We start from the raw sequence: 24,481 nt of genomic DNA on the forward strand, positions 1-24,481 counted from the left end.
AACGCATCCCCCACAGATGAAGGGAGATCACTGGAACACAGATGCAGTGAGAAGATTCCTGGAGCAGAAGACAATCTTGATCGGTCCAACACAACCAATCAGCAAAAAGCAACGGGGTCAGGGGACTGGGGGTGGGGGTGAGGGGGAAGCATTAGTATCACCTGGTCATTTTTTTCAACTCTGCATCCCACCCCTCCTGCAGTGTGCAAAACGAAACAGGCCAGAGCGCCTACACGGAGAGAATTATTAAACGAGAGAAGAGATTTCTCCATATCCTTCCCTATTCACCCTGTTAGAGATCTTTGAATATCAGTGCTATTTAAATTTTTAGCATATTACTTCCTTAAATTTATATGATTCTAGTACCTCAGTAATTCTAAGGAGGCAAGCAAGAGTTCATTGTTCCTGCTTGGCAAATGCAATAATAGTAACAGACCGACTTACCTAACTAAGGTCTCAGGGATAATCTGACAAAGCTGAAAAAATTCAAATCTCAAATATTATGCCTATGGGCTCTCTCCAGTCAATCGGTTTTCTTGTATCTTTCTACATAAAGCTATTCGTTTAAGAGGCCAATGACCGGGCAGCCTGGGTGGCTCAACGGTTTAGCACCGCTTTAGGCCCAGGGTCTGATCCTGGAGTCCTAGGATCGAGTCCCGCATCAGGCTTCCTGCATGGAGCCTGTTTCTCCCTCTGCCTGTGTCTCTGCTTCTCTCTCTCTCTCTCTCTCTCTCTCTCTCTGTGTCTCTCATGAATAAATAAAGTCTTTTTTTTTAAAGAGGCTAACGACCTAACGATGAACATTCTGCATTTTACCACAAGTTTGGCCAACGAGGGCACGTTATGAAAGTATCCAAACTGAGTAGTTTAACTTCACCCCTAGCTGCAAACTCCAAACTAATGGTATCCCATTTACTGCAAGGACAAACACAGGCGACCACGTTGAATTTACAGCTCTCTAATAGGAAGACTAGGCATCCTGTAACCTTGAAATGCTCAAGGGCAAACCTGGATTTTATGATTAATAGACTCTGGATGCTGAACTCAATAAAGTGAATCAAATAAAACATGAGCTGATGTCTAAACCTTCTTAACAGATTTTTAAAGCTATTTCTCACTTTTTTAATTATCTATTCATTCTATCACGAATAATATCTTAAATCCAGCCCTCCATTTATACTAGAAGTCTCCATCAGAGGCATCCTCTGTAGCCTTATTCTATCTACGTACTACCACGAAGCTTACTTGCTTGTAATAGCCAAACTGAAATTACCTAAGCTTGTCTCCCTTACTGACCTTATCTCTTAAGAACAAACTTCAGAGGAAATGAATGAGTGTTTGACAAACTGTCATGTTCCTGTGGGCTTGCTGACACACTTTTTTTTTCTGAAGAAAGGTGTACACTTGGAAATATACGTGCATTTTTCTATCTTGACTCAGCATCTTACAGGTATGTTAGCATGGCAATATTTTAGATATGGCAAGGATATGACCTTTCTGTAAAGCCGCAAGCTATTATGTACTTGGAAATAGCAAGAATGCTTATGCTGGGAGAGAAAAAGTGAAAAAACTTTATGAGTAAAAGACCAGCAAAAGAAAACAGTGGGCAGACACTTCAACTGGAAAGTTTGATAGTAACAAACTCAGAAAAGCACTTACCTTTTTCAGAGAATGTGTCCGATAAGATACAATGGCCTTCATCAATGCTTTGTTTAATATATTAATAGCACTTAACTCTGAATATTATTTTCAACTATTTTAAGACAAATTCGGTAAATAGAGCTTTCAAATACTTTATTGAAATATGAAAGACCATTAATGATTCAAAAAGCTTTTTCAAAAGAGACTCTGATAAAGAAACATGCATACATAATTCATATATTTAGGATTATTCCAGAACGAACAAGTTAGAGAGAGTGAAAATTAGATACACCTATTAAAATTTAAACCCAAACGACAAATAAGAAAAAATTATCTAAACATATGCATTTTGATTTGAAAGTCGGCTTTCCAAATTCCTTCACAAGTTAAAGTGGTGCTTTTACTTCTAGAAACGGTAAATGGCCCACAATACATTATTATGGCCCGATTCCACCTTTGCACTCTCATTGCGTCCATGTCAAATGCTCAAACACCAAATCTTGCCAGTGCACGGAGAGTAGCTCTGTCTCTTGGCAGCTCATCAAGTCCACCCCCCACTCATGTACAACCCAGAATTCCAATGTATTAGTTTATAATAGAACTTCACATTTTCCTATGGACCATGGACCAGAGTATTTGTCTTGACTCATTCTGCCTCTGACAACAGATCTACCTACACAGCGGAACCTCACATAGACCGTGCTTATCACCTTTTATTGACATCTTTTGGTCTTTCCCTGTTACTTTTTTTTAATTGTTACTGTTTTCTTGTCCAACTAGACAGCAAGCCGCCTGAGCACAGTGGCTGGGTGCATTTATCTCTGTACCCCAGTCCCTATATTGTGTTTGGTGAATAAATTCTAGGAGCCCCAAAACGATACAGAATCAAATCACAAAAGCCATGAAAATATAAATGTGAGAAAAAATATAAATATCTGTCACTGTGTAAAATCTTGACTCTCCCTTAGGTTGCCATCACTTGGAACTGTTAAAAAACAACATAACCATAAGGTTTCCAGTGTTCTTGGGCTACCAAATAGGGAGACCGCTTGCACAGCCGTGGGCAGGAGCTTCCTTTCAAATTAAGGTTTTACATGGAGTACTGACAACTGGGGCAGAGGTAGATGAAAAATCCTATAATATCAAATATACTAGACGTTGAGAACATATTTTAAATGACGGGATTTTTAAATTCCGGATTGGGCTATGGGGTCCTCTATCCGGCATCAGAACACTAGGCGAAAAGGTTGCTTTCAGAATTAAAGAGCAATTCTTCACACTTTATCCAGTACTCTTTTTAACACACAGGGCACAACTCATAAATCCCCGAAGACCCTACACCACCAGAGCTAGTGGAGAGCGTAATACCTAATTAGAACCACACAGGACAAAGACAAGGGACACAAATCGGCTTCCTGCCATCTAACCAAGCAAGACATTTTAAAAGCAGTAGCTGTCAAATAATATTTCACTAAAAATGGTGCTTTTGAGAAAAACTGAGGATTATTTTTATTTATATTTGGCAAGAATTGACATTTATCTTTTATAAAGTATCGTTATGTTTTGAATCAGTTTCCCATTTGAAAATATAACTGAAAATAACCTCATTTCGAAGCTCCTCATTATTGGCAAAGTCCATTTCAGCTTTTACATGATGCTAGATACTTCCATTACAGGACTATGATGGCTTTAGAAATATATTTGCAGCTCACTGAACTGTATTATCTACAATATATAAGACTTAGCATATATTTAAATTATAGAAAATAAAGTACAAAGTATTTGATTTTTCTTCATGGTGCTTTCAGGAAGACATCAGGATCTTCTCTTCTCCCTAAAGAAAAATAATCGTGAAAATCAAGAAAAGATAAACTCACAAGCTATTAAAATTACAGGTTAACTCAAACTTGTAACCATAAAATTTCCCACGGCATAAAGCTCACAAAGATATAACCCAGTGATACAGCTCAAGCAACCAGTACTTAAAACTGAGTTCTAAAGAATAGAACAGTTTGCAATCATAACGTGTAATTTGTAAATTGGAGTTCTATTTACATCTCTATTATAAAGGCTAACTACTCATTAATTTAATTCAGCACTTAAGTCTAATTGTCAATTTATGCCTGAGCCTGGGTCCCTGTCAAAAAAGGACCTGACAGCTCATTTTTCTAATCATAAATATTTATTGTTTCAATCAAGGCATATCCTCTTACTCCAAACAAGTGATTAACCCCTTTCAGTAGATGAATAGACAATCACATATCTGCAGACATTGACCAGTATTCTGTCGTTAGCTTGATCCGTACACTAAAGTACCTTTGCTCAGGAGATGTAACAATATGTGCCTGTAGAATAATAAAGTGTACTAATTTAGTGTCCTCCTCTACAATAAAGTGTCATTAATTCAAGCACCACAAATTCAGAAAGCAGGATCACGTGGACCACGCTAACATTAGCCTTTCCAACCCTGAAGGAGAAAATAGTCTACCAATCACAGGTAAGGGACAGCCCAGGTGTTTTCCAAACTGTCCCGTCTTTCAAATGTTTTGTGCCCAAATTAGTGAAGTGAAATGGTACTTCTGCCTTGACAAAAGGGTCAAGAGAGAACATGACGGGAAAAGAGAGGTTTACATGTTGTGGGCTCATCGAATTTTTTACATTTTCCCGGAGTTTTGTTAAAAGCTTACAGTACAGCATATTGAAATCATAGCCTGTGAAGAGTCCCCTCTTGCTCGCTTGGTTGGCAACACCTACTTCCCCACTGCATGTTTCTAAAGAATTTCCCATAACCATATATTTATGAACAGGTTGACTCATAACCCCGAGCTGCCAAGCAAATCAACGGTAAACCATACCTGGAGTACCTTGTGCACTTCTAACTGAGCACTTCTTCTCAACTGGATACTGCAGAGGTATTACAATACCTTGATCTGGCTTCTGAAATGCTGAAATGAGATTTTTTATTTTCCGGAAAAATCTTTTATGAACCCCAGGTGCTGTCTGGAAAATAAAAGGCCAAGCAAATTATTCACCTATCTCCTAATGACACAAATAGGCCTACAAAATGTGGGAGGGATGCGTAGAGAGGTAACATTTGTGTAACTTGTTCAAATATTTGAAAACATAAGGAAGAAGGAAAAACAACAGTTCTAGAAGAGCTTACTTTGGTTGGCTGAATTTCCCTGCAAGAGGAGCTAATGAGCTGTCATTTCAGTTCTCCCAAGGGTGGTATTAGTTTGTACAAGCTCTTGCTCCTCGCCCTGCCCTTCCTGCCTGCTACCCATCATACATCCTGAGCCTCTGAGGGTATACAGGCCATTACCCACAATGAATGCACCAACAGAGAGAATGCAGTTAAACACAGAAAAAAGCACAGATCATACAGGTCATTAATAAAAAGCCTGAAAAACCAAACCAACAACAACAACAACCCATCCTCCCTGTCATCATTCCACAATAAAAATGCTCCACAGGAAATTAAAAATTGACCGTTACGGGACACACAACATATCGCTAGTTAGTCCCTAGACTCTCACCTCACAATGTGTCCTGCCTCATCCTTCATTAAATTTGTTCCTCCTTGGGACACTTCCCTATCCTCCCCCAAATTGCTCTCTGCCAACACTTCACCGTGACAAGGTTTTCTCTATGACACGAAAATGAAAGACTATATAAGGTCACCTTTATTTATTTGTTTGTTTGCTTTTGAAGAGATCATTATTTGCAAGTGACTATTAAAATGTATTCCTTTCCTGACATCAATTCTCTTGCAAAGGAACTGCTGAAAACGACAATTTCCTGCAAAAGCTTGCGAGCTCAGCTTTAGGCATCAACTCAAAACTGTCATTTTACATAAAATAAAATAGTATTGCTATAAGCAATTGAACAATGACTAGGTTTTTTTTTTTTTTGAAAGCTGTTTTTCAGCTCTTCCATCTGGAAGATTTTTGAGGTGGGAGCTGTTTGTTTGTTAGCAGTTAATGAGAAAACGTGAAGGCTGGCATGCAAACTTTAGCCAACTCGACTAAAAGCTGAAGACAGCATGTGGTCCATAGTAACTTAGTCATTTCCCACACTGGGGCAAGTCATTTTTCTTTGAAAGCACCGAAAAAATTCTTTCTAGCTTTAAATTAGTGCCCACTCATAGGCTCACACAGCTTGGAGCCTCAGTAGATGTAGAACATTCTCTGTCTCAGTGCCACCCCTATAGTCAAAAACACCTTCCCAGAATTTGGGGCACCTGAGTGGCTCAGTCTGTTGAACAGTCGACTCTTGATTTCAGCCCAGCTCACAATCTCGGGGTTGTGGGATCGAGCCCTGCATCGTGCCCCACATCGGGCTCTGTGCTCAGCAGGTAGTCTGCTTCAGATTCTCTCTTTCTCTCTCCCTCTGCCCCTCTCCACCTACACTCTAAAATAAATAAATAAATCTTAAAAAAAATTTTTTTAAAGCACCTTTCCAGGACTCAACTTGAGACCTTATCCAAAATACCATGGCTTTTCTTACAGAGCTCCAAACAGTTCATCGGCTTCAAGAGAATCTCTAAATTGCACAGGCAGGTCATAGGCACAAAATGCCTCCTTATATTTTCCTTATGGCACTTTTTCAATTTCTAGATCACAGGACCCAGTCTTTTGTCTTTCAGGCCAATATCCACAATGAATTCACCAACAGAGAGGATAAGACCAAACAGTTTCTAGAGAAGTTAGAGTCACCAACCAGAAGAGAAACTGCTCACTCCCCCAGTGTGGAAAGATTTCAAACCACACATCTTTTTAGCTGTTCTTGTGGCTTATAAAACCATTTATCAACAGAAGCATCTTTTTTATGGGGACTTATATGCAGTTAACACTTGATTATCCACACAAACAGAAGGAATAATAGCACTAGATGTACAATTTGAATTTGGGATATAATGTTTCACTGGCAAATGACTATCCTAATTTATAGAGTTTTCCTTAGATTAATAAGTAAAATTATTTAGCATCTACCGATGATCAAACATCCAGAAAAGCCCAAAGGCACTGAAGTCAATAAGGGGAGGTTAGTACATTTTCTTTACAATACACTGATGACAATGCACATATTAGTAAAGGATAGTTGATTGGGTGTAAAATTCTCTAAATTAACAATTTAGCAAAATTCTACTGAGTCACAGGAGATAAGTTAATACACTAGGCAATGATAAAACCTAAAAGTCTATCTAAAAGTAGAAATTCACATGGGGGTGCCTGGGTGGCTCAGTCTGTTACATGCCTGCCTTCCGCCCAGGTCATGATCCGGGGGTGCTGGGATCTAGTCCCATGTTGGGCTCTCTGCTCAGCAGGGAGCTTGCTTCTCCCTCTCCCTCTGCCTGCCACTCCCCCTGCCTGTACTCTTTTACTATCTCTTTGTCAAATAAATAAAATCCTTTTTTTAGTGTAGAAATTCATATAATATTTGTCTTTCATAATTTGGTGGATCCAGCGTTCAAATTTCATTCCACTTTTTGAAACAAATCTCAGATATACTTAGATTTCTAGCACAATCTTTGCACAGAGGATAGAATGTTACTGCCATGACTTTTCCTGCAGGGTGGCAAACTAAAGCATTGTTCCAAAAGGCAGTATAAATATCTGTCATTTAACCAGTTTTGAGAATATATTTACCACAAGAATTATACCACTGACAACTCCCGTTCTGCTACTGAACTCAGCTATTGTTCATATTTGCACATTTCTCATACCGCCATCTCTTAGTTATCCATGGAAACATGTTTTGGATCACAGCTGGTCTTCAATATGCTCTAGAGAAATTTCTTACTGTCAGGTGATATGAGCTCTGAGAACACACACTAGTTTAATATTCCCTTAGCAAAAACATAACTAAGAAAGCAAATTTAGTAGATAGAAAAAATGCAATATGCATTACAAAAATAAATATAAAGCATTTTTTAAAAAACTGTTTTCCCTTTGGAGAAAACATGCCAATCTTCTGCTCTCTTGGTGCAGATAATTACAATATCATTATATAAACGGGGTCGGACCAGACAACAGGATGAAAGGACATTTATGTTCAATAAGCCCTTTCTTCCTTAACATGATCACAATCATGTAACAATCTGCATATGATGTTATACTTGAACTAGAAGAAAACAAATTTAAAGACAAGATTAGCTAAACCCTAATAATTTAAGACATTTTCCATAAAGAATACTCTTTAGCAGCTTAAGGCTACTTCTCTGGGGAGAAGGGCTATTTCTAATCAAACTATATACAAATATAGATGTCTATATCACACATAGCTATTCTTCATAATAAATGAAATTTAATTTCTTATTCAATCATCTCTGCAGTGCTGCAGAGAATTTTAAAATATAAATGGGTAAAAGTCATTTTGATTAGATGTGTTACTGCTTTGCCTCTAATTAGTATTACAGTATTAATTATCTGTGATGATTATAAATTATTATTATTACTTATTTATTTATTTATTTATTTATTTATTATATAAAGCGACAACGTGTTTTAAAACATGCCCTAATTCATCTCTGTAGTTCAAAACATTTGTAGTCTACAACTTGGGCTTTCTAATTTACTGATGAATTTGTAAAGGTTAGAGCTATTTTAATTTTTTTGAAGTCTAGACTTTAGAATTTCTTAAACTCATAGATTGAGTTATTAACAGAGGTTGCTATTTGCATTTATGTTTTCAAACAACTCATAACGAAGTGCTTTCATTACAAAGACAGGCTGTTTCTTTCTCAGAAATCAAAGAAAGAATTTGAGGTCAAAATTTCAGTTGTAGAGACCTGTACATCGGTAAGATGCGATATACTACCTTGTTACATGGAAATAGATTCACTCTGCAGGCATTACGTGCAATGGCATAGTGACTCTCAAATGTTTTCAAAGCCATCAGAACCCATTTTTCTAACGAAATCTTATTTGAGCCCCAGTTGATAAGCAAAAGTGAATCTCTCAGATCAAAGATGAATTGGGGACCCAAAAGCATACCCACTTTTGTCCTCCTCTCCCTCTGTGCACCACCTCTAGCAACCCCAAGGCACCCAGGTAGAAGAACCTTAGGATTTTGCAGAGCATACCTTCAAAACCACTGTAATGTTTCCTCTAATTTTATCTGCCTACCCATGTGCTTTCCACATGGCCCAGCTGGGAGTCTTGCCTCCACACAAAGAGCAATCTTGATTACTAATATTTGGAAAATCCTCCCTTCTTTGAACTCCTATGCTAGATAACATAGCATAACATTGTTATGCTAGACAATAATCATGTTGTCCAGAGTCTGGGTGAGTTCACATTTTTGAGGGCTTACTATGTACCAGGTCTTGTGGCTAAGAGCTTTCTTTTATATGCATTATCTTATTTAACCTCCAAAATGAGCCCTATGGGGCACTTGGGTGGCTCAGTTGGTTAAGCATCTGCCTTTGGCTCAGGTCATGATTCTGGGGTCCTGGGATCCAGGCCCGAATTGGGCTTCCTGCTCAGCAAGGAGCTTGCTTCTTGCTCTTCCTCTCCCTCTGCCTGACGCTCCCCCCGCTTGTGCTCTCTCTCTCTCTCTCTCTCTGTCAAATAAGTAAATAAAATATTTTTTAAAATGAGCCCTATGAGTGAAGAACTATTTTTAGGCTTATTTTACAGATGAAGAAATTTGTTCAAAGTTAAGTAACCTGCCCAAGGTTATAGACCTGTCAGGGAGGAGGAGGTATCAGACCTGGAATCCAGATCTACGTGAGGACAAACTCAGCTCTCACATCACTGTTTAATTCATGTTGTATCTCCCTGAGAGTATTATAGGCTCTTAGAAAACAGGAGTCATGTTGTTTAATCCACCATAGAACCAACGCTCATATTGGTATCATCTGGTAAATAATTGCTTATTTAACCATTTTACACATTTTGTATACGCTTTCTAAAATTTTGCATAGGCACTAAAAGTCTGACACAATCCTTCAACTTTTGTATATTTCGCCCAAAGTGAGACCGTTCTATACAATGGTGGCTGAACAGAACTGGAACAAAAATCCTCTAAAGCCTTCTTAATGATCCATGAACAATTTTGGGTCGGAGCTTCAGTGATTTGAATTTGATGAATATTTGGGGAATGTAGGATTTGACAACTCTTTTATAAAACCAACTTAAACTTCAAACACCTTCCCATTTCCCCCAGAAACAAAAAATAAATAAAAGAGCTGTACCTCAGCACTCCAAGAACCTGTTTCTGTCTGGGACACTCTGTATGTATAAATATAACCTTGATACCTGTGAAAGAAGAAACTTCCATTACTGAAAAATTCCAAAAGAATAACAGCTGCTCTAAATTTGAGCTTAACTATTCCACATAAATGTTACATATATTGGGACACACATATATGGCACCATTGCATTCATAGGAAGAAACTCTTGGGGGATCTAACTTGCTTGCATATTATTATCTGGGTAATCCCAATTTTTAGAGAGTGTTCTTTATCTTTTCCCTTTTTTAAAATAAGAGAACTCACACTCCTAAGGGTTTGTCTAGTTGAGAGACTGGACAGAAAGAAAATAGAGACCTGTTATAATTGGTAAAAATCATGGATTATTGAATAGATTGAACAAAGTGTAGTCATGTTACTTTTAAGTACATATAGAGCTTTAAGCTGAAAAATATTTCACTGGGATAAGGTACTATCAGGTGCACTTCATAGTAGTAATAATATTAATTATAAATATAATAAAAATAATACTATGTTTCTATAACACAACTATTATGGTTACTTTACAGTATAATATAGTAAGAAAACAAATTTGAATTAAAAAAAGACTCCTGAGGCACCTGGGTGGCTCAGTCAGTTAAACATCCAACTCTTGGTTTCAGTTCAAGTTATGATCTTGGGATCATGGGATGGAGTCTTCTGTCTGGCCTTGCACTCAGGACAGTCTGCTTGTCCCTCTCCCTCTGCCGCTCCCCCCACACCCCCGCCACCCACCACTTGCTCTCTCCATCTCTCCCTCTTGCTCTCTCAAAAATAAATAAATAAAATATTTTTAAAAAAACTCCTGCTAAAGTACTTGAAAGCAGCTTGTCCTTTGGGGTAAACATTCGCCACCATTGTTTTATGTGCAAGCATACTGTCTAACTGTATAATTGATACCAAGAGTTTCATTTTAAAATTTTTTAAATACTTTATTTATTTACTCATGAGAGACACAGAGAGAGAGAGAGAGAGGCAGAGACACAGGCAGAGGGAGAAGCAGGCTCCACGCAGGGAGCCCAATGCAGGACTCGATCCAGGGACTCCAGGGTGGATCACGCCCTGCGCCAAAGGCACATGCCAAACCGCTGAGCCACCCAGGGATCCCGATACCAAGAGTTTTATATGCTGTATTAGTTTGCTTTGGCTCCCATAGCAAAATACCATAAAAAATTAAATAACACTTAAACAAAATAAATTTATTTTCTCACAGTTCCGGAGGCTAGAAGTCCAAGATCAGGATGTTAGTAACATAGCTTTCATTCTGAGACCTCTTCTCTTGACTTGTATGCAGCCACCTTCTTGCTGTGTGCTCACATGAGCTTTTCCTTGTGTGTGCATGGAGAGAGACATCTCTCTCTTCTTCTTATAAGGCTACCAATCCTATTGGATTAGAGCCCCATGCTTATGGTCTCATTTAAATTTAACTAGATACCAAAGGCCTATGTCCAAATGCAGTCACATTGCGGGGTTGGGGCTGCAACATATCAAATTGACAGGGACACGATTCAGTCCATAGCACACGGATTATCTCTTTTGGACCCCACAATAGTCTTATGAGCTTTATATTGTCAAATTAATCTTCTAGATGAGGAAACTTTGAGAAGCTAAGTTTAAAAAAAGCACACTAGAGATCAAGCAGAAAACATGGGATTAGAATCAGGCCTGTTTAATTCTAGAGCCCTAGCTCTTGGTCCCCATACTATAATGGATATACACTATTCATTGTACTTTAGTATTTATGGTAATGCTACAATAAACTTTTACTTCATAGAAAAGTAGGGTAAGGGCAGCCCTGGTGGCTCAGTGCTTTAGCGCCTGCCTTTGGCCCAGGGTGTGATCCTGGAGACCTAGGATCGAGTCCCATGTCGGGCTCCCTGCATGGAACCTGCTTCTCCCTCTGCCTATATCTCTGTTGCTTCTCTCTCTCTCTCTCTCTGTCCCTCACGAATAAATAAATAAAATCTTTAAAAAGAAAGAAAAGTAGGGTAAACTTTGTTCTAAATTATTTTGAATTATGAATATGAATATGGATCAGATTCTCTGGATCAACAGTTTTATTTTCAACATTTTCTGATTGTTATTCTTAGGCACAAGTTCAGGCCAATATAGATCTTTGGTTAGAATACATGTTAAACTCTGGTAAAAAATAAATGTATGTAAACTTTTAAGAACATATGATTCTAAAGCATTCCAAACAGAGGGTCATCCTCGAGTTATTGACTTTATTTACCATCAATTCCCTTTAGAACTAAGTCTTTAAATATGTGGAGTAGGGGGGCTTGGGTGACTCAGTCAGTTGCATGCCCAACTCTCAGTTTAGGCTCAGGTCATGATCTTGTGGAGTCATGGGATTGAGCCCTGCATTGGGCTCTGTACTCAGCAGGGAATCTGCTGGAGATTCTCTCTCTCCCTCTCCCTTTGCCCCTGCCCCCCAAATGAATAAATAAATCTTTTAAAAAATGTGGTTTTAATTATTATATCTTTAATCAATATCCATGAGTACCGATTACCTAAAGGACAAAAATCATACATCTAAAACACTATAATCAAGTTCATTTCATTCGAGAAATCAAAAAAATTCGATTTAATTGCTGGTGTCATTATAGGAAATTTTCATTTTTGTTATGAAGGTTTGCCAGCACACTTAGATCATATAGAAAATAGCTTGATATATGCACATATATAACATATGCAAAAGAAATATAAAATATTACATTGTTAAAGACTTTTGTTTTTGAAATTATAAATTCTACCTCAAAGTCCACTGATTAGGTAAGTACTCTATAGGGAACAAGGGAGGGCTTTGTTTTCCATTTTTCACCATGGGAACTTAAAACGTAAGGTTTTAAGTGATTTTCTTAAAGTCATACAGCAAAATGGAGATAGAATCAGACAACTAGCATAGGTCCTTAGTCCCATTTTGCCTGTGGGAAGTGATTAATGGCAGTAATTCAGTATCATTAAAGGTGATGTGGGAATGCATTATTTAAAATCTCAGCAGTGATGCAAGCCAAATCGTCAGCAACTAGTTTTCACTTTCTAAAACAGCGAGTCTCTAAAAAATACAAAGAATCTATCTCCCTACTATCATTCAGCCTCATTTAGTCAAAATAAATGAGTCTGTTTTGAAAATTGTTTCCTAACGAATCTGATCTTATCTCACTTTCAGTTAAGCAGCAGGAACCTGAGTACCACTTCAAAAGCCCTTACCTCCTTCAGTCTCTGAACCACCTGGTGTCAGTGGCACCTAAAACTTCTTGCAATTAACCCATCTAATATTAAGAATTTCCTACTCCCCCGCCCCTCAGATTTCTGAATGAGCAGAATCATTTCACCCCTCAACTAAGCCAGTAGTTCATCTCTTCCACTTTCAGGTCACTGAAGTAACTGACCCAGGATCCCTTGAAGTCAACTCTCATTTCCCCATGGCCTGGATGGAAGAGATCCAAAACAGTACCATCCAAATTACACTGCAAGGGTAATGTCCTCATCGTCACCTGGGAACTCGTTACAAATGTAGGATCTCGGGCGATGGCCCAGAACTGCTGAATCAGAATGTGTAGTCTTACAACATCTCCAGGTGCTTTGTAAGTCAAGTTATGGATGTGCTGATTCAAACGCAGAAAGAATGCCCACACCTTATTGGGAGTATTGATGGCAATTCAGCCAAGTCAAGCTGGCTTCTTTCACTCACCAAGGACACTTCTGTGCCACCTCCTCCATAGTCATTCAGTCTCTCCTTTAGGAACTAAAAGTACACTGATTGTGAGGAGCACTGAGTAATGTACAGAAGTGTTGAATCATTCTATGGTACACCCAAAAGCAATATAACTCTGTATGTTAACTATACATCTGTAAAGATTTTTTTTTAATTTCAAAATAAGTAAAAATCTTTCAGGAAAAAATAAATATAAGCTGAAGCTTTTTCAATTGTTTCAGTCTTCAGAGAGCAGTGTTTCTGAACCATGTACTTCCTCTTCTCCAACAGAATTTCATTGTTTTGTTTTCTGTTGCTTGAGTTATGAAATAATCATTTTAAAATATAAAATTAAACTAAAATATTGAATATGTTTTCTCAAACTACACATGCTCTCTCCCCATCCACTGAAAAATCACTGTTCTAGAAAAAAATCGGAAATAAAGTTATAAAAAGAGCTATAAAATTGTGCATATTTTTAACCTAATGAATGACCCTGCTTATCTTCACTACACTCCAAGGAATCAATGGATAAAGCAATTTCACAGAGATTTTCATACTAGTTCTATTTCAATGGTGAAAAAAATAGAATTAACCTGAGTACCCCTAAATAAGGAATGTTATTCAAAATAAGAAAATGGCAGTAGAAAGAACCATTCAAAATAATACCGAAGTATTTTTCAAAAAATGTTAAGCACATGGGTTATGTTAAAATAAATTATGATATGTGAAAGAAGTGAACACACAGAGACACCACTCTGATTACAACTATTCAGAACCATACTTGTATGTATACAAACTAGATGTAAGTTTAAACTAATATAAATGCATCCTTGCATATTAATTTTTCCTATAAAGTTATATAAGTAGCTACTAACTTTTTTAAAGAAAAGGAAACAACAATTTGGTGCTTTACAAATCTATTCTAGCCAAGTCACAAATCAGAAAAATACAATTTATGTTTAAAAACCATTACATCCCTTTCAAGATTATCTTTCCTCTGGCTCCTTCCATTAATACAGACAAACCAAGAATGCTATGTAATTTTAAATTCCTTCCTCCATCAAATCTTTTGTCAGACTTGTCAATTAGCTTGGAATTTAAAATTTATCCTGGAAGAAAAATCTAGTAAATCAATGATTGGTAGAAAACAGAGGCTTTTTTGTTGCTGTTGTTGTTATTGACATTAATTTTAACTAGAATTTTGCATTTTAATGACTACAAAGCATGTGTTGATTCAGGCCCTGCTAATATTAAAATTTGCCTTAATTTTTTCAAAAGCTGTCCCAACTCTTTAAAAAGTTCTCTAGTTAGAAATGAACCAGAAGAAAGCAACCTGATTTAGTTCTTATTTTCTCAAGGGGTCAGTGTTAGGGACAGATCTTGGTTTAGAACTAACAAAACCACATCAGTTCCATCTTTATACCACTTCAAGGACTACAAAAAAGTTTAGTTACATTTGCCTTCTTCATGACACTGCAAATAAAAACAAGCTAGTGCCCAGTCTTGTCTATACAAAGCAATGCTATGCACAAAATTCAAGGCACAATTAAAATGTGACTGATTTTAAAACAAATACTTCAGAACTTTTATACCCAGAATAATGGTATCCTGTACAAAGCCATCATTATTGAGTCAAGATTCTGAGTCAAGAGATTTCTGAATTTTCTATGGCAGGATCTTCATTTTTTCAGACTGAACTTGAATTTTCAGAACCATCAAGTCATTCACCTTCAAGTCTGATGGGAAAACTATGTAAACCAGTTTCGATGAGTCATGACAATAAATATAATCTCTTCTTCCCCCGAGCTGCCACATAACGTTTTATTCATGTACTCCTATGATGCCCTGGCTTAGTATTGCAATTATTTGTAGATCTTTTATTTACATTAACAAACGCCTCCTACATGTTAACTTTATAAATTAGCTAATAATCCTCTGAGGATTATTAACCCTATGCGGTAAGTACTATTTTTACTACCATTTCCCTTTTCACAGATAAGGGACCCGAGGTACAGAAAGTTTAAGTAACTTGCCAGAAGTAAAATAGCTAGTTTAGGGTCAAATTGGTATGCACCCAGAGAGTTTGGATGAAAGAGCTAGGCTCTTAACCATCTTTCCATGCTGCCTCTCTCTTATACCACCGGGAATAAATTGGTCTTAAGGTGACTCCAAAAGCATGGTTCTCAAAAAGGGAGGGAGTCTACTTGGCCTCAGGGCTGGAAGTATCCAATGAGGGGGCGAGGAAAAGAAGAGGCTGGCCGAAAGAGGCCAGCTGAGGAGAGCCCAAAAAAGATCATCTCAGACTTCCCCTTCACATACGCAAATGACATCCTCAGATTAATCTCGCAACTTTAATTTCACATCGCCAGCCAGAATCAGCACTTGCCTTTGATTTACTGCTTGTGAATTGTCCATTTGGGGGTTTATGTGATGCAACTTTAATCCTAGGCTGGCTTTCAGGTTTGTTCTGCCATTAAAGGATGGTACTCAGAAAATCCAAAATAATTCTGTTGACCTAAATTATCATGGAGATAAATGCGGCACCAACACACACATATCCAATTGTAATAAAAAACTAACTGTAAATTAAGTCATAATTTCTCATTCTTTTGAGTTCTTTGCTACAACGTTCTCCTCTATTTCAACTGATAAACTGGAAATTTATTTCGTCACTGCTCCTTCCCCCATTTCTCCAGTTCAATGGTTTGATAGGCACTTTATTCCCAGTCATCCCTTAAATCTCAGAGGACAAAAAGATAATTATCCTTTTATCTAAAGACATATATGTCAAATGACTTCATTAGGTTTCCTTGCAACTAAAGAATCTAATAGCATTCCTGCTTCCAAATCTTCCATTGGATAGGTAGCAAACAAAGTCAGAGCTGTATAGGAGGATGCTAATTATGGAAATAAACTATTTCTGCAAACTAATTATTTTAAATATTTTAAATAGGTTTTTCTCCTCCTATCACATCAAACTATCCCAGTGGACATGTAGGACTTTCCCAATGACTATCTACATTGAGAGTGAGAAGGGAAGAAATGTGAGAGTCCAAGTATAACTTAGAAGAAACTTAATATACCTAGAAAACCAAAAAGAATAAACTACACTAAAATAAAATAAAAACTATTTGCATTAATAAGAGCCTTTAGTATACAAGATGAATACAAGAAAAATAGGTATATTTAGTAGCTTTCTTAAGCAACAGAAAATATGGTGGAAGAAGAAAACCCTATTTACGATAGAAACAAAAAAAATCGACACACACATTCATAAACACAATGATTAGAAATAAACTTAAAAACTGTGCAAAACCTATAGGAAGAAAACTATACAACTTTATTGATAGACATAAATTTTTAAAATTAATAAATGGAGAGATGTATCTGGTTTTTTTAATGAGAAAACTACGTTCTTTAAAGATGACAATTCTTTTTTTTTATTTTTTTTTAATTTATTTATGATAGTCACACAGAGAGAGAGAGAGAGGGAGAGAGAGAGGCAGAGACATAGGCAGAGGGAGAAGCAGGCTCCATGCACCGGGAGCCCGACGTGGGATTCAATCCCGGGTCTCCAGGATCGCGCCCTGGGCCAAAGGCAGGCGCTAAACCGCTGCACCACCCAGGGATCCCGACAATTCTTAATTTATTAATGAGTTTAATGTAGTCCCAATGGGATTTTTTTTAATTTGACAAAATTATTCTATATTTCATCTCAAAGAACCAATAAGTAAGAATTGCAAATAATTGAGGCGCCTGGCTGGCTCAGTCAGTGGAGTGTGTGACTCTTGAGCTCAGGGTTGTGAGTTCGAGTCTCATGTTGGGTGTGGAGATTACTTAAAAATAAAATCTTTGGATAAAAAAGAATAGCAAAGTATTTAAATGTATTAAACATTATCATACTATAATACTAGTAATACAAGAATAAATAGATCAGTTGAGCCAAATAGATGGGAAAGAATAATTGTTATTGTTAGAGTTTAATATATGGTAAAGGAGGTGAGGAAATCAATGAGGAATGGCGTTCTATTTGTAAATCATACTGGGCCAATTGTTAGCTAAAATCAAATCAAAATCAAATAGATCCCTTCTCCACATCAAAATGAAATTCCAAACAGAATTGAAGAGTTAAGTGTAAACTAACCAAACTGTAAATTGAAAACAAAAACTAAAGTGAAGTTGCATGACATCTCTGGAGAACTTTCTAAGCTGGGAAGCAAAGGAGGAAATTACGCACAAAGGAAATAAGCGACAGATCTGACTACCAAAAATGTTAATTTTTTGTGTATCAGAGAGAAGTAATGGTAAACATCAAACTGAGAAAAGGTACTTGCAACATATGAAAGATTAGTATATAAAAATTCATAATGTATTAAGAAAAATAGTAGGATCCAAATGGTAAAATGGCAAAATGCACAAAGAGCCAGTTTATGAACAGGAAATACAATAGCTTACCAACCATATAAAAGACACTCGCTCACTAATCAAAGAAATATGAAATGAAGAGTGAGACACCAAATTTCAAGGAGAACTTTTGTTAACAGTATACCCATTTCTAGGGAAGCTACAGTGAAATGGACAGTCTCATGCATTACTGATGAACATATATGTAAACTGGCATAACCATTAGGAAAAATATTTGGTGATCATATATATATCAAGAATCCTAAGCTGTCAATGTTTTCTGACCTGGAAATTGCACATCTTGAAATTCATTATAAGAAAGTAATCATAAATACAAGGAAATCTTTATGGACTAAAATAAGAAACATGATGACATTTGTAACTGCAAAGAAAAATGAAATTATTTAAATGTCTAAAAATAGGTGATTGGTTAAGAAAAATATAATACAGTCACTGGCTGAACTATCACGCAACCATTAAAAAATGATGTCTTAAAATCATTTGTAAGAATATTATATATGAATGGCGTTTTTTTCATATTAAATGGAAAATGCAGTGGAATACAATACACACTTGTGTGCTCAGAAAGAAATTTATTTTATTAAAATATGGAAGAAAATTCACTTAATTTTCAACAATAATTGTCTTTAGGTTATAAAACTGTAGATGATTTCTCTCATTTCCATTCTTACATTTTTAAATTTTCTATAAGAAGAATAGGTATTAGGAACTATTTTTAAAGACTCATTATACAAAAATCTGCATTTATGTATTGAAAATAACTGAAAGGAAAATTCACTTTAAAGGAAAGTGAACAAATCTGTAAATGAAAAACTTCTTGAGTACTTTATGAGATCCAATGTTCCCAAACTGAACAGAGGGAAAAGCCATATCTAAAGGCCGTTATTGGGGGCTCAGAACCAGGGAACGGAGCAAGCACAGTTTGAAAGTAGAGTTTAAAATAAAGTTTGATGACTTCCCATTCAGTTTTCCCTCCCTTCCCCTATGATCTTCTGTACTGTTTCTTATATTCCACATTTGAGTGAAGCCATATGATAATTGTCTTTCTCCAACTGACTTATTTCGCTCAGCATAATACCCTCCAGTTCCATTCACTTTGATGTAAATGGTGGGTATTCATTCTTTCTGATGGCTCAGTAATATTCCATTGTGCGTGTGTGTGTGTGTGTGTGTGTATTATATCTTCTTTATCCATTCATCCATGGGGTAATTGGGTGATGGGCATTAAGGAGGACACATGACGTGATGAGCACTGGCTGTTATATGCAACAGATGAATTATTGAACTCAACATCTGAAACTAACGATGTCCTTACTATATTTTGGCTAATTGAATTTAAACAAATAAAAACAATAAAAACAGATAAAAGTTTGAAATAATACATAATGTATTATTTCTATAATAAAAATGCAGAAACTAAAGCTCAACCAAACCTTCTTGGATAATGGGTGAAAATAAAAGATAGAATGAGAAACTACTCTCAGTGAACTCTACAATCAATTCATGTTTGTTAGCTGTATCTTATTGTTCTTATGCATATGACACCATTCACATTGTCATTTCTACTGCATATCATAAGCATACAAATTTTGGGTTGAAATGAGTACATATTTTATTTCAAAATAAAATTTGATTTTTGTTACTACATCGTAGTACTAAAATGGGGGCATGAAATATTTACGTTTATCAAAAGGGACCCGTGGCTCAAAAAGATTGAGAAACTCTCATAAAAGACAATGAATCCTTGTGTCTTTCCCCTGTAGCACAGTCTGGCAATCACACTCTAAGACTTGAGGCCCCAGTGTGCCCGTCAAAAGACATGCTAGGAGACTCCCAGTTTGCCTACTACCATCTGCTACTTCATAAGGTTTGGGTGGAGAACTCAGAGTCATAAAAACTGCATTTATGCAAGATTCACTTTGGGTAAAAACTTAAATGTTCGAGAAATCCCCACTCTGCCTAAGTTAATTCCTTATGTGGTCAAGCCTACATAAGCAAAAGGTTATCCTTTTCTTTTCTTTTTTTAAAGATTTTATTTATTTATTCATGAGAGACACAGAGAGGCATAGACATAGGCAGAGGGAGAAGCAGCTCCTTGTGGGGACCCCAGTGCAGGGCTCGTTCCCCGATCCCAAGATCACAACCTGAGTCAAAGGCAGATGCTCAACCACTGAGCCACCCAGGCATCCTGGTAGTCCTTTTCTTTTGCATATTTTTCCAATAGTGATCTTCAGCAGAAGGTAGGCACACATTACAATCCTTATTTAGCAGGTATGAGGACCAAGACCCAGGGAAGTTGAATGACTTCCCCAGAGCCCACACCCTGGCCTGATTATCAGTCTAAAGCTCTTTGCAGGAATGCCTGGGTGGCTTGGCATTGAGCCGGAATGCCTGGATAGCTTGGCTCTATCCCGGAATCTGGGATAGAGCCCCGCATCGGGCTCCCCACAAGGAGCTGCTTCTCCCTCTGCCTATGTCTCTGTCTCCCTCTCTGTGTGTCTCTCATGAATAAATAAATAAAATCTTTAAAATAAATAAATAAATAAATAAATAAATAAAATCTTTTAAAAAATAAAAAAAAAGCTCTTTGCAGTGAAGAAGAGTATTTGCCTTGGCAATTCATTGGTTAGTTCAAAAATATTTATTGAATGCCTACCATGTACCTGGTAACGTGCCTCATCACGGCTATTATGTGCTAGCCTGTGTTCCTTGTACAGGAGACGATGTCCCTGCCTTCACTGAGTTTCAATTTTGCTGAGAAACACAGCAATACATAAGTAAACAATCAAATATCAGACAGTTTAGAGCTCCTTGAAGAAAAATAAAGTCATAGAGTATAACAGGCACAGGGAGAAGGTACTTAATTTAGATAGGGTGGTCAAGGAAGTGGTCTCTGAGGCAAGAGGCAAAAGTAATAAAGTCTAAAGATGCTGGGAGGAGAGCACAGCTGGCAGGTTTGAGAAACAACAAAGGGGCCAGCATGACTGAGTCTTTAGGTGCATCTTGCCATACTGTCTCATCTTACTCCCCTGCTCAGGCTTCCTTTTTTTGCCTCTAGGCTAAGGGGCTGATTAGCCCCTTTGTCAGCCTCTCTAAAGAAGCCCCTTTCACTTGCCCACTCCTTCCACCACATTCTTTTGAATGAAAAGAGCCCAAGAATACTAGGCGGCTTTCACTGACCTTCCCAAGTTTCCACTTGGGAAAAAAATAACGTAAGCAAATCATAAAGATCTGAGCCCAAGACTAGTATCAAAAAGACAATAAGTAACAAGTGTCAGCAAGGATGTGGAGAAAAGGGAACCCTCTTGCACTTTTGGTAGGACTGTAAATTGGTGCAACAACTATGGAAAACAGTGTGGAGGGATCCCTGGATAGCTCAGTGGTTTAGAGCCTGCCTTCGGCTCAGGGCATGATCCTGGAGTCCCGGGATCGAGTCCCCACATCAGGCTCTCTGCATGGAGCCTGCTTCTCCCTCTGCCTGTGTCTCTGTCTCTCTCTTTGTCTGTGTCTCTCATGAATAAATAAAGTCTTTAAAAAAAAAAAACAATGTGGAGGTTCCTTAAAAAAGTTGGAATAGAAATACCATGATCCAGTAATTCTACTACTGGGCATTGACACCAAGAAAACAAAAACACTAACTCAAAAAAATACATGCACCCTATGTTTACTGCACTATTATTTACAATAGCCAAGATATGGAAGCAATCCAAGTGTCCGTCAACAGATGAATGGAGGGATCCCTGGGTGGCTCAGTGGTTTAGGGCCTGCCTTCAGCTCAGGATGTGATCCTGGAGTCCTGGGATCAAGTCCCGCATCAGGCTCCCTGCAAGGAGCCTACTTCTCCCTCTGCCTGTGTTTCTGCCTCCCTCTCTCTGTGTCTCTCATGAATAAATAAATAAAAATCTTTAAAAACAAAAACAAAAAAACACAAGTTATTTTTAAAAAACAGATGAATGGATAAAGAAGAGGTGGTATAATATATAGAAAGGAATATTACTCAGCCATAAAAATGAAATCCTGCCATTTGCAATGACATGGGTGAAGCTAGAGACTAGTGAAATAAGTCAGTCAGAGAAAGACAAATACCATATGATATCATATCTTATGATTTCACTTACATGCAGAATCTAAAAAAGAAAATAAACAAACATACTCTTAAATACAGAGAGAGAACAAACTGGTGGTTGCCAGAGGGGAGAGGGATGGTGAGGGGATGGGCAAAATAGGTGAAGGGAATTAAGAGGTCCAAATTTCTAGTACCTTCTCACACTTCAATTAAAACAAGCTCAGCAATTTAGAAGCTTGGTTATTGACACAGGTTCAATCTGTACCCCCGCCGCCCCACCTCACCCCACTCCTGGTTATAAAATAAATAAGTCACAAAGATGAAGGGTATAACCTAGGGGATATAATCAACAACACTGTAATAACTTTGTATGGTGACAAATGGTGACTACACTTGCCGTGGTGAGCATTTTGTAGTGTGTAGAACTGTCAAATCACTATGCTGTACACTGGAAACTAATATAACGCTGTATGACAACTGTACTGCAAAAGGAAAAAAAAGATCCGAGCCCAAGAGAGTCAAGTGCTTCCACATGTTCTCTTGAAGTCTTTATAATAAATGTACTTAGCAAGGCCTGAGAGTTGCCACAAACTTGGCCTGACCATGTTAAAAAAATAAATAAACAAAATAAACGAAAATCATCTAATAACAGCCTCAGCATGATCTTTCTTCACGGACCCAAAAAGTACTTCACAATCTTGCAGTGTATCATTAGGTATCAAAATTACTACCAAGCATTTTCCTTCATTTTGTTTCTGACTAGAACCGACTACACAGCACAGGTGTTTCACATGTGACACAAAGTGATCAAGCTAGGTCCTTCCTTGGAAATGTGCCATGAGTACTGAAAGAACTCGACTGGAGAAAAATACAATAATAATGATAATAGCTTACATTTACTGGACATTTATGATGTGTCAAGTCCAGTGTTAAATTCTTTACCTGCATTTGATCCTCGCCATCCTATGAGGTAGGTCGTATTATTATACTCATTTTATGGACAAGAAAACTGAAGGACTGAGAGTTCAACTTGCCAAGGTCACAAGCCTGCCATCAGACTAGCACAGGATTAGGTCTCAGATCTCCCTGACTCGGAGCCCTTGAGGCAAAGATGAAGGTACATCTGATTTAAAATGGGTGTTAGACTAAGGCATGCCTAGGCAAGCGGCAAAGCTGAATCATAACAAGGGTGTTTTCCCTCCATGCCCTTTACCACTACTGTCAGTCCTAGCTTTTTATCAAGAAGGGTCCTACCTCTGAAACTCTCTGCCCCCACACACAGCTTCTCTCAAAGAAGCGAAGTAAGCAGATGCCAAGAGGCAGTTTCACTTACAAATACCCCGATTGGCACCCCGACCTAACCAGAATTGCACTCCTGAAGTCACGGATTCCGTTTCTCAGTCTTCTTCCTCTCCCAGAATGTGATGGTTTCCTTTGGGAGGACACCTCCAATTCCATTTAAAGGGATCTGGAGAGAGGTCTTTCCTTTCCTCAGGAGCTGGTGGCCCCAGTTTTGGCCAGTCCACCATGCCAAGGCTCCACCTAGCTGGCCTCGACTAAAGGTCAAAACTGGAAGTTGGGAGCCTGGATCTTTCTCAGAGCAAAGGTAGATTCTAGGCTGCGTTTCCCCACCCCAAAGGGCATTCTCTGCAGCTGCCACAAAAGACCCAGGGAGGCCCTTCTGGAGAGTGAAGGCCCTGGGAGTGAAAGCCCCATGAGGGGCCTCAAAGCACGACCCCCTAAGCTGGACCGTGGGAAGGCCTTGGCGCCGTCACATGAGCCGTGGAGGAGGCCTCAACGCCTCACATGAGCCTGCACCCCCGGCCGGTGCCCTCATGGGGCCTGGAGCCTGCGGCCACCGCGACATACTCACAGCACACACAGGCAGTACACGCCAGGGACGCTCTCGCTGTCTCTCAGCAAATAGCTGCCATCCAGCCCCGTGGCAAGCAGGAGCTTCTCCCCGGTCTCCCGGCTGATTTTGCCATGGTACACGGCTACCGCGTCCATGGCCTGGTGGACTCTTGGGCCGCTGAGGCGTGGGACAGTGGAGGGCAGATGCCACTGCTGCTGCAACCGGGCCCGGAGTCAGCCACCTGACTCCCAGTTCAGCCAGATGTGCAGAAAAAGAGAGAGGAGCACCCGAACCCGAACAACAGGATGTTGTCTCTCTGCCTTAAAACCTCCTTCTCACACTTCAATTAAAACCAGCTCAGCAATTTAGAAGCTTGGTTATTGCCACAAGGTTCAATCCCCCTCCCCGCCCTACCCTACCCCACCCTACACACAGGGTTCGGAAGGAGAAGGAAGGTCAATTGGAAGAATGTCCTGGCAAGATATGGACTGTACTACCAGGGCAGACTCTGGCACACAGACAGGAATGCTTGCTAATGCTTCCACTCTTACAGTTTTC

At 38.3% G+C, this 24,481-nt stretch overlaps 1 protein-coding gene across 1 annotated transcript; it reads right to left on the reverse strand.

The window, feature by feature from the left end:
• Positions 1-1,777: 1,777 nt before the first annotated feature.
• On the reverse strand, positions 1,778-24,275 carry SH2D1A (SH2 domain containing 1A). Its single transcript, XM_072816877.1, has 4 exons — positions 23,942-24,275; positions 9,839-9,902; positions 4,497-4,641; positions 1,778-3,475 (listed from the first exon to the last, which is right to left on the reverse strand). Exons 1-4 carry the CDS (start codon positions 24,076-24,078, stop codon positions 3,435-3,437), a joined length of 387 nt encoding a protein of 128 aa, XP_072672978.1. The 5' UTR covers positions 24,079-24,275; the 3' UTR covers positions 1,778-3,434.
• Positions 24,276-24,481: the final 206 nt, after the last annotated feature.

The sequence above is a fragment of the Canis lupus genome, chromosome X (genome assembly GCF_048164855.1).
Source record: "Canis lupus baileyi chromosome X, mCanLup2.hap1, whole genome shotgun sequence".
NCBI classification, from domain to species: domain Eukaryota; kingdom Metazoa; phylum Chordata; class Mammalia; order Carnivora; family Canidae; genus Canis; species Canis lupus.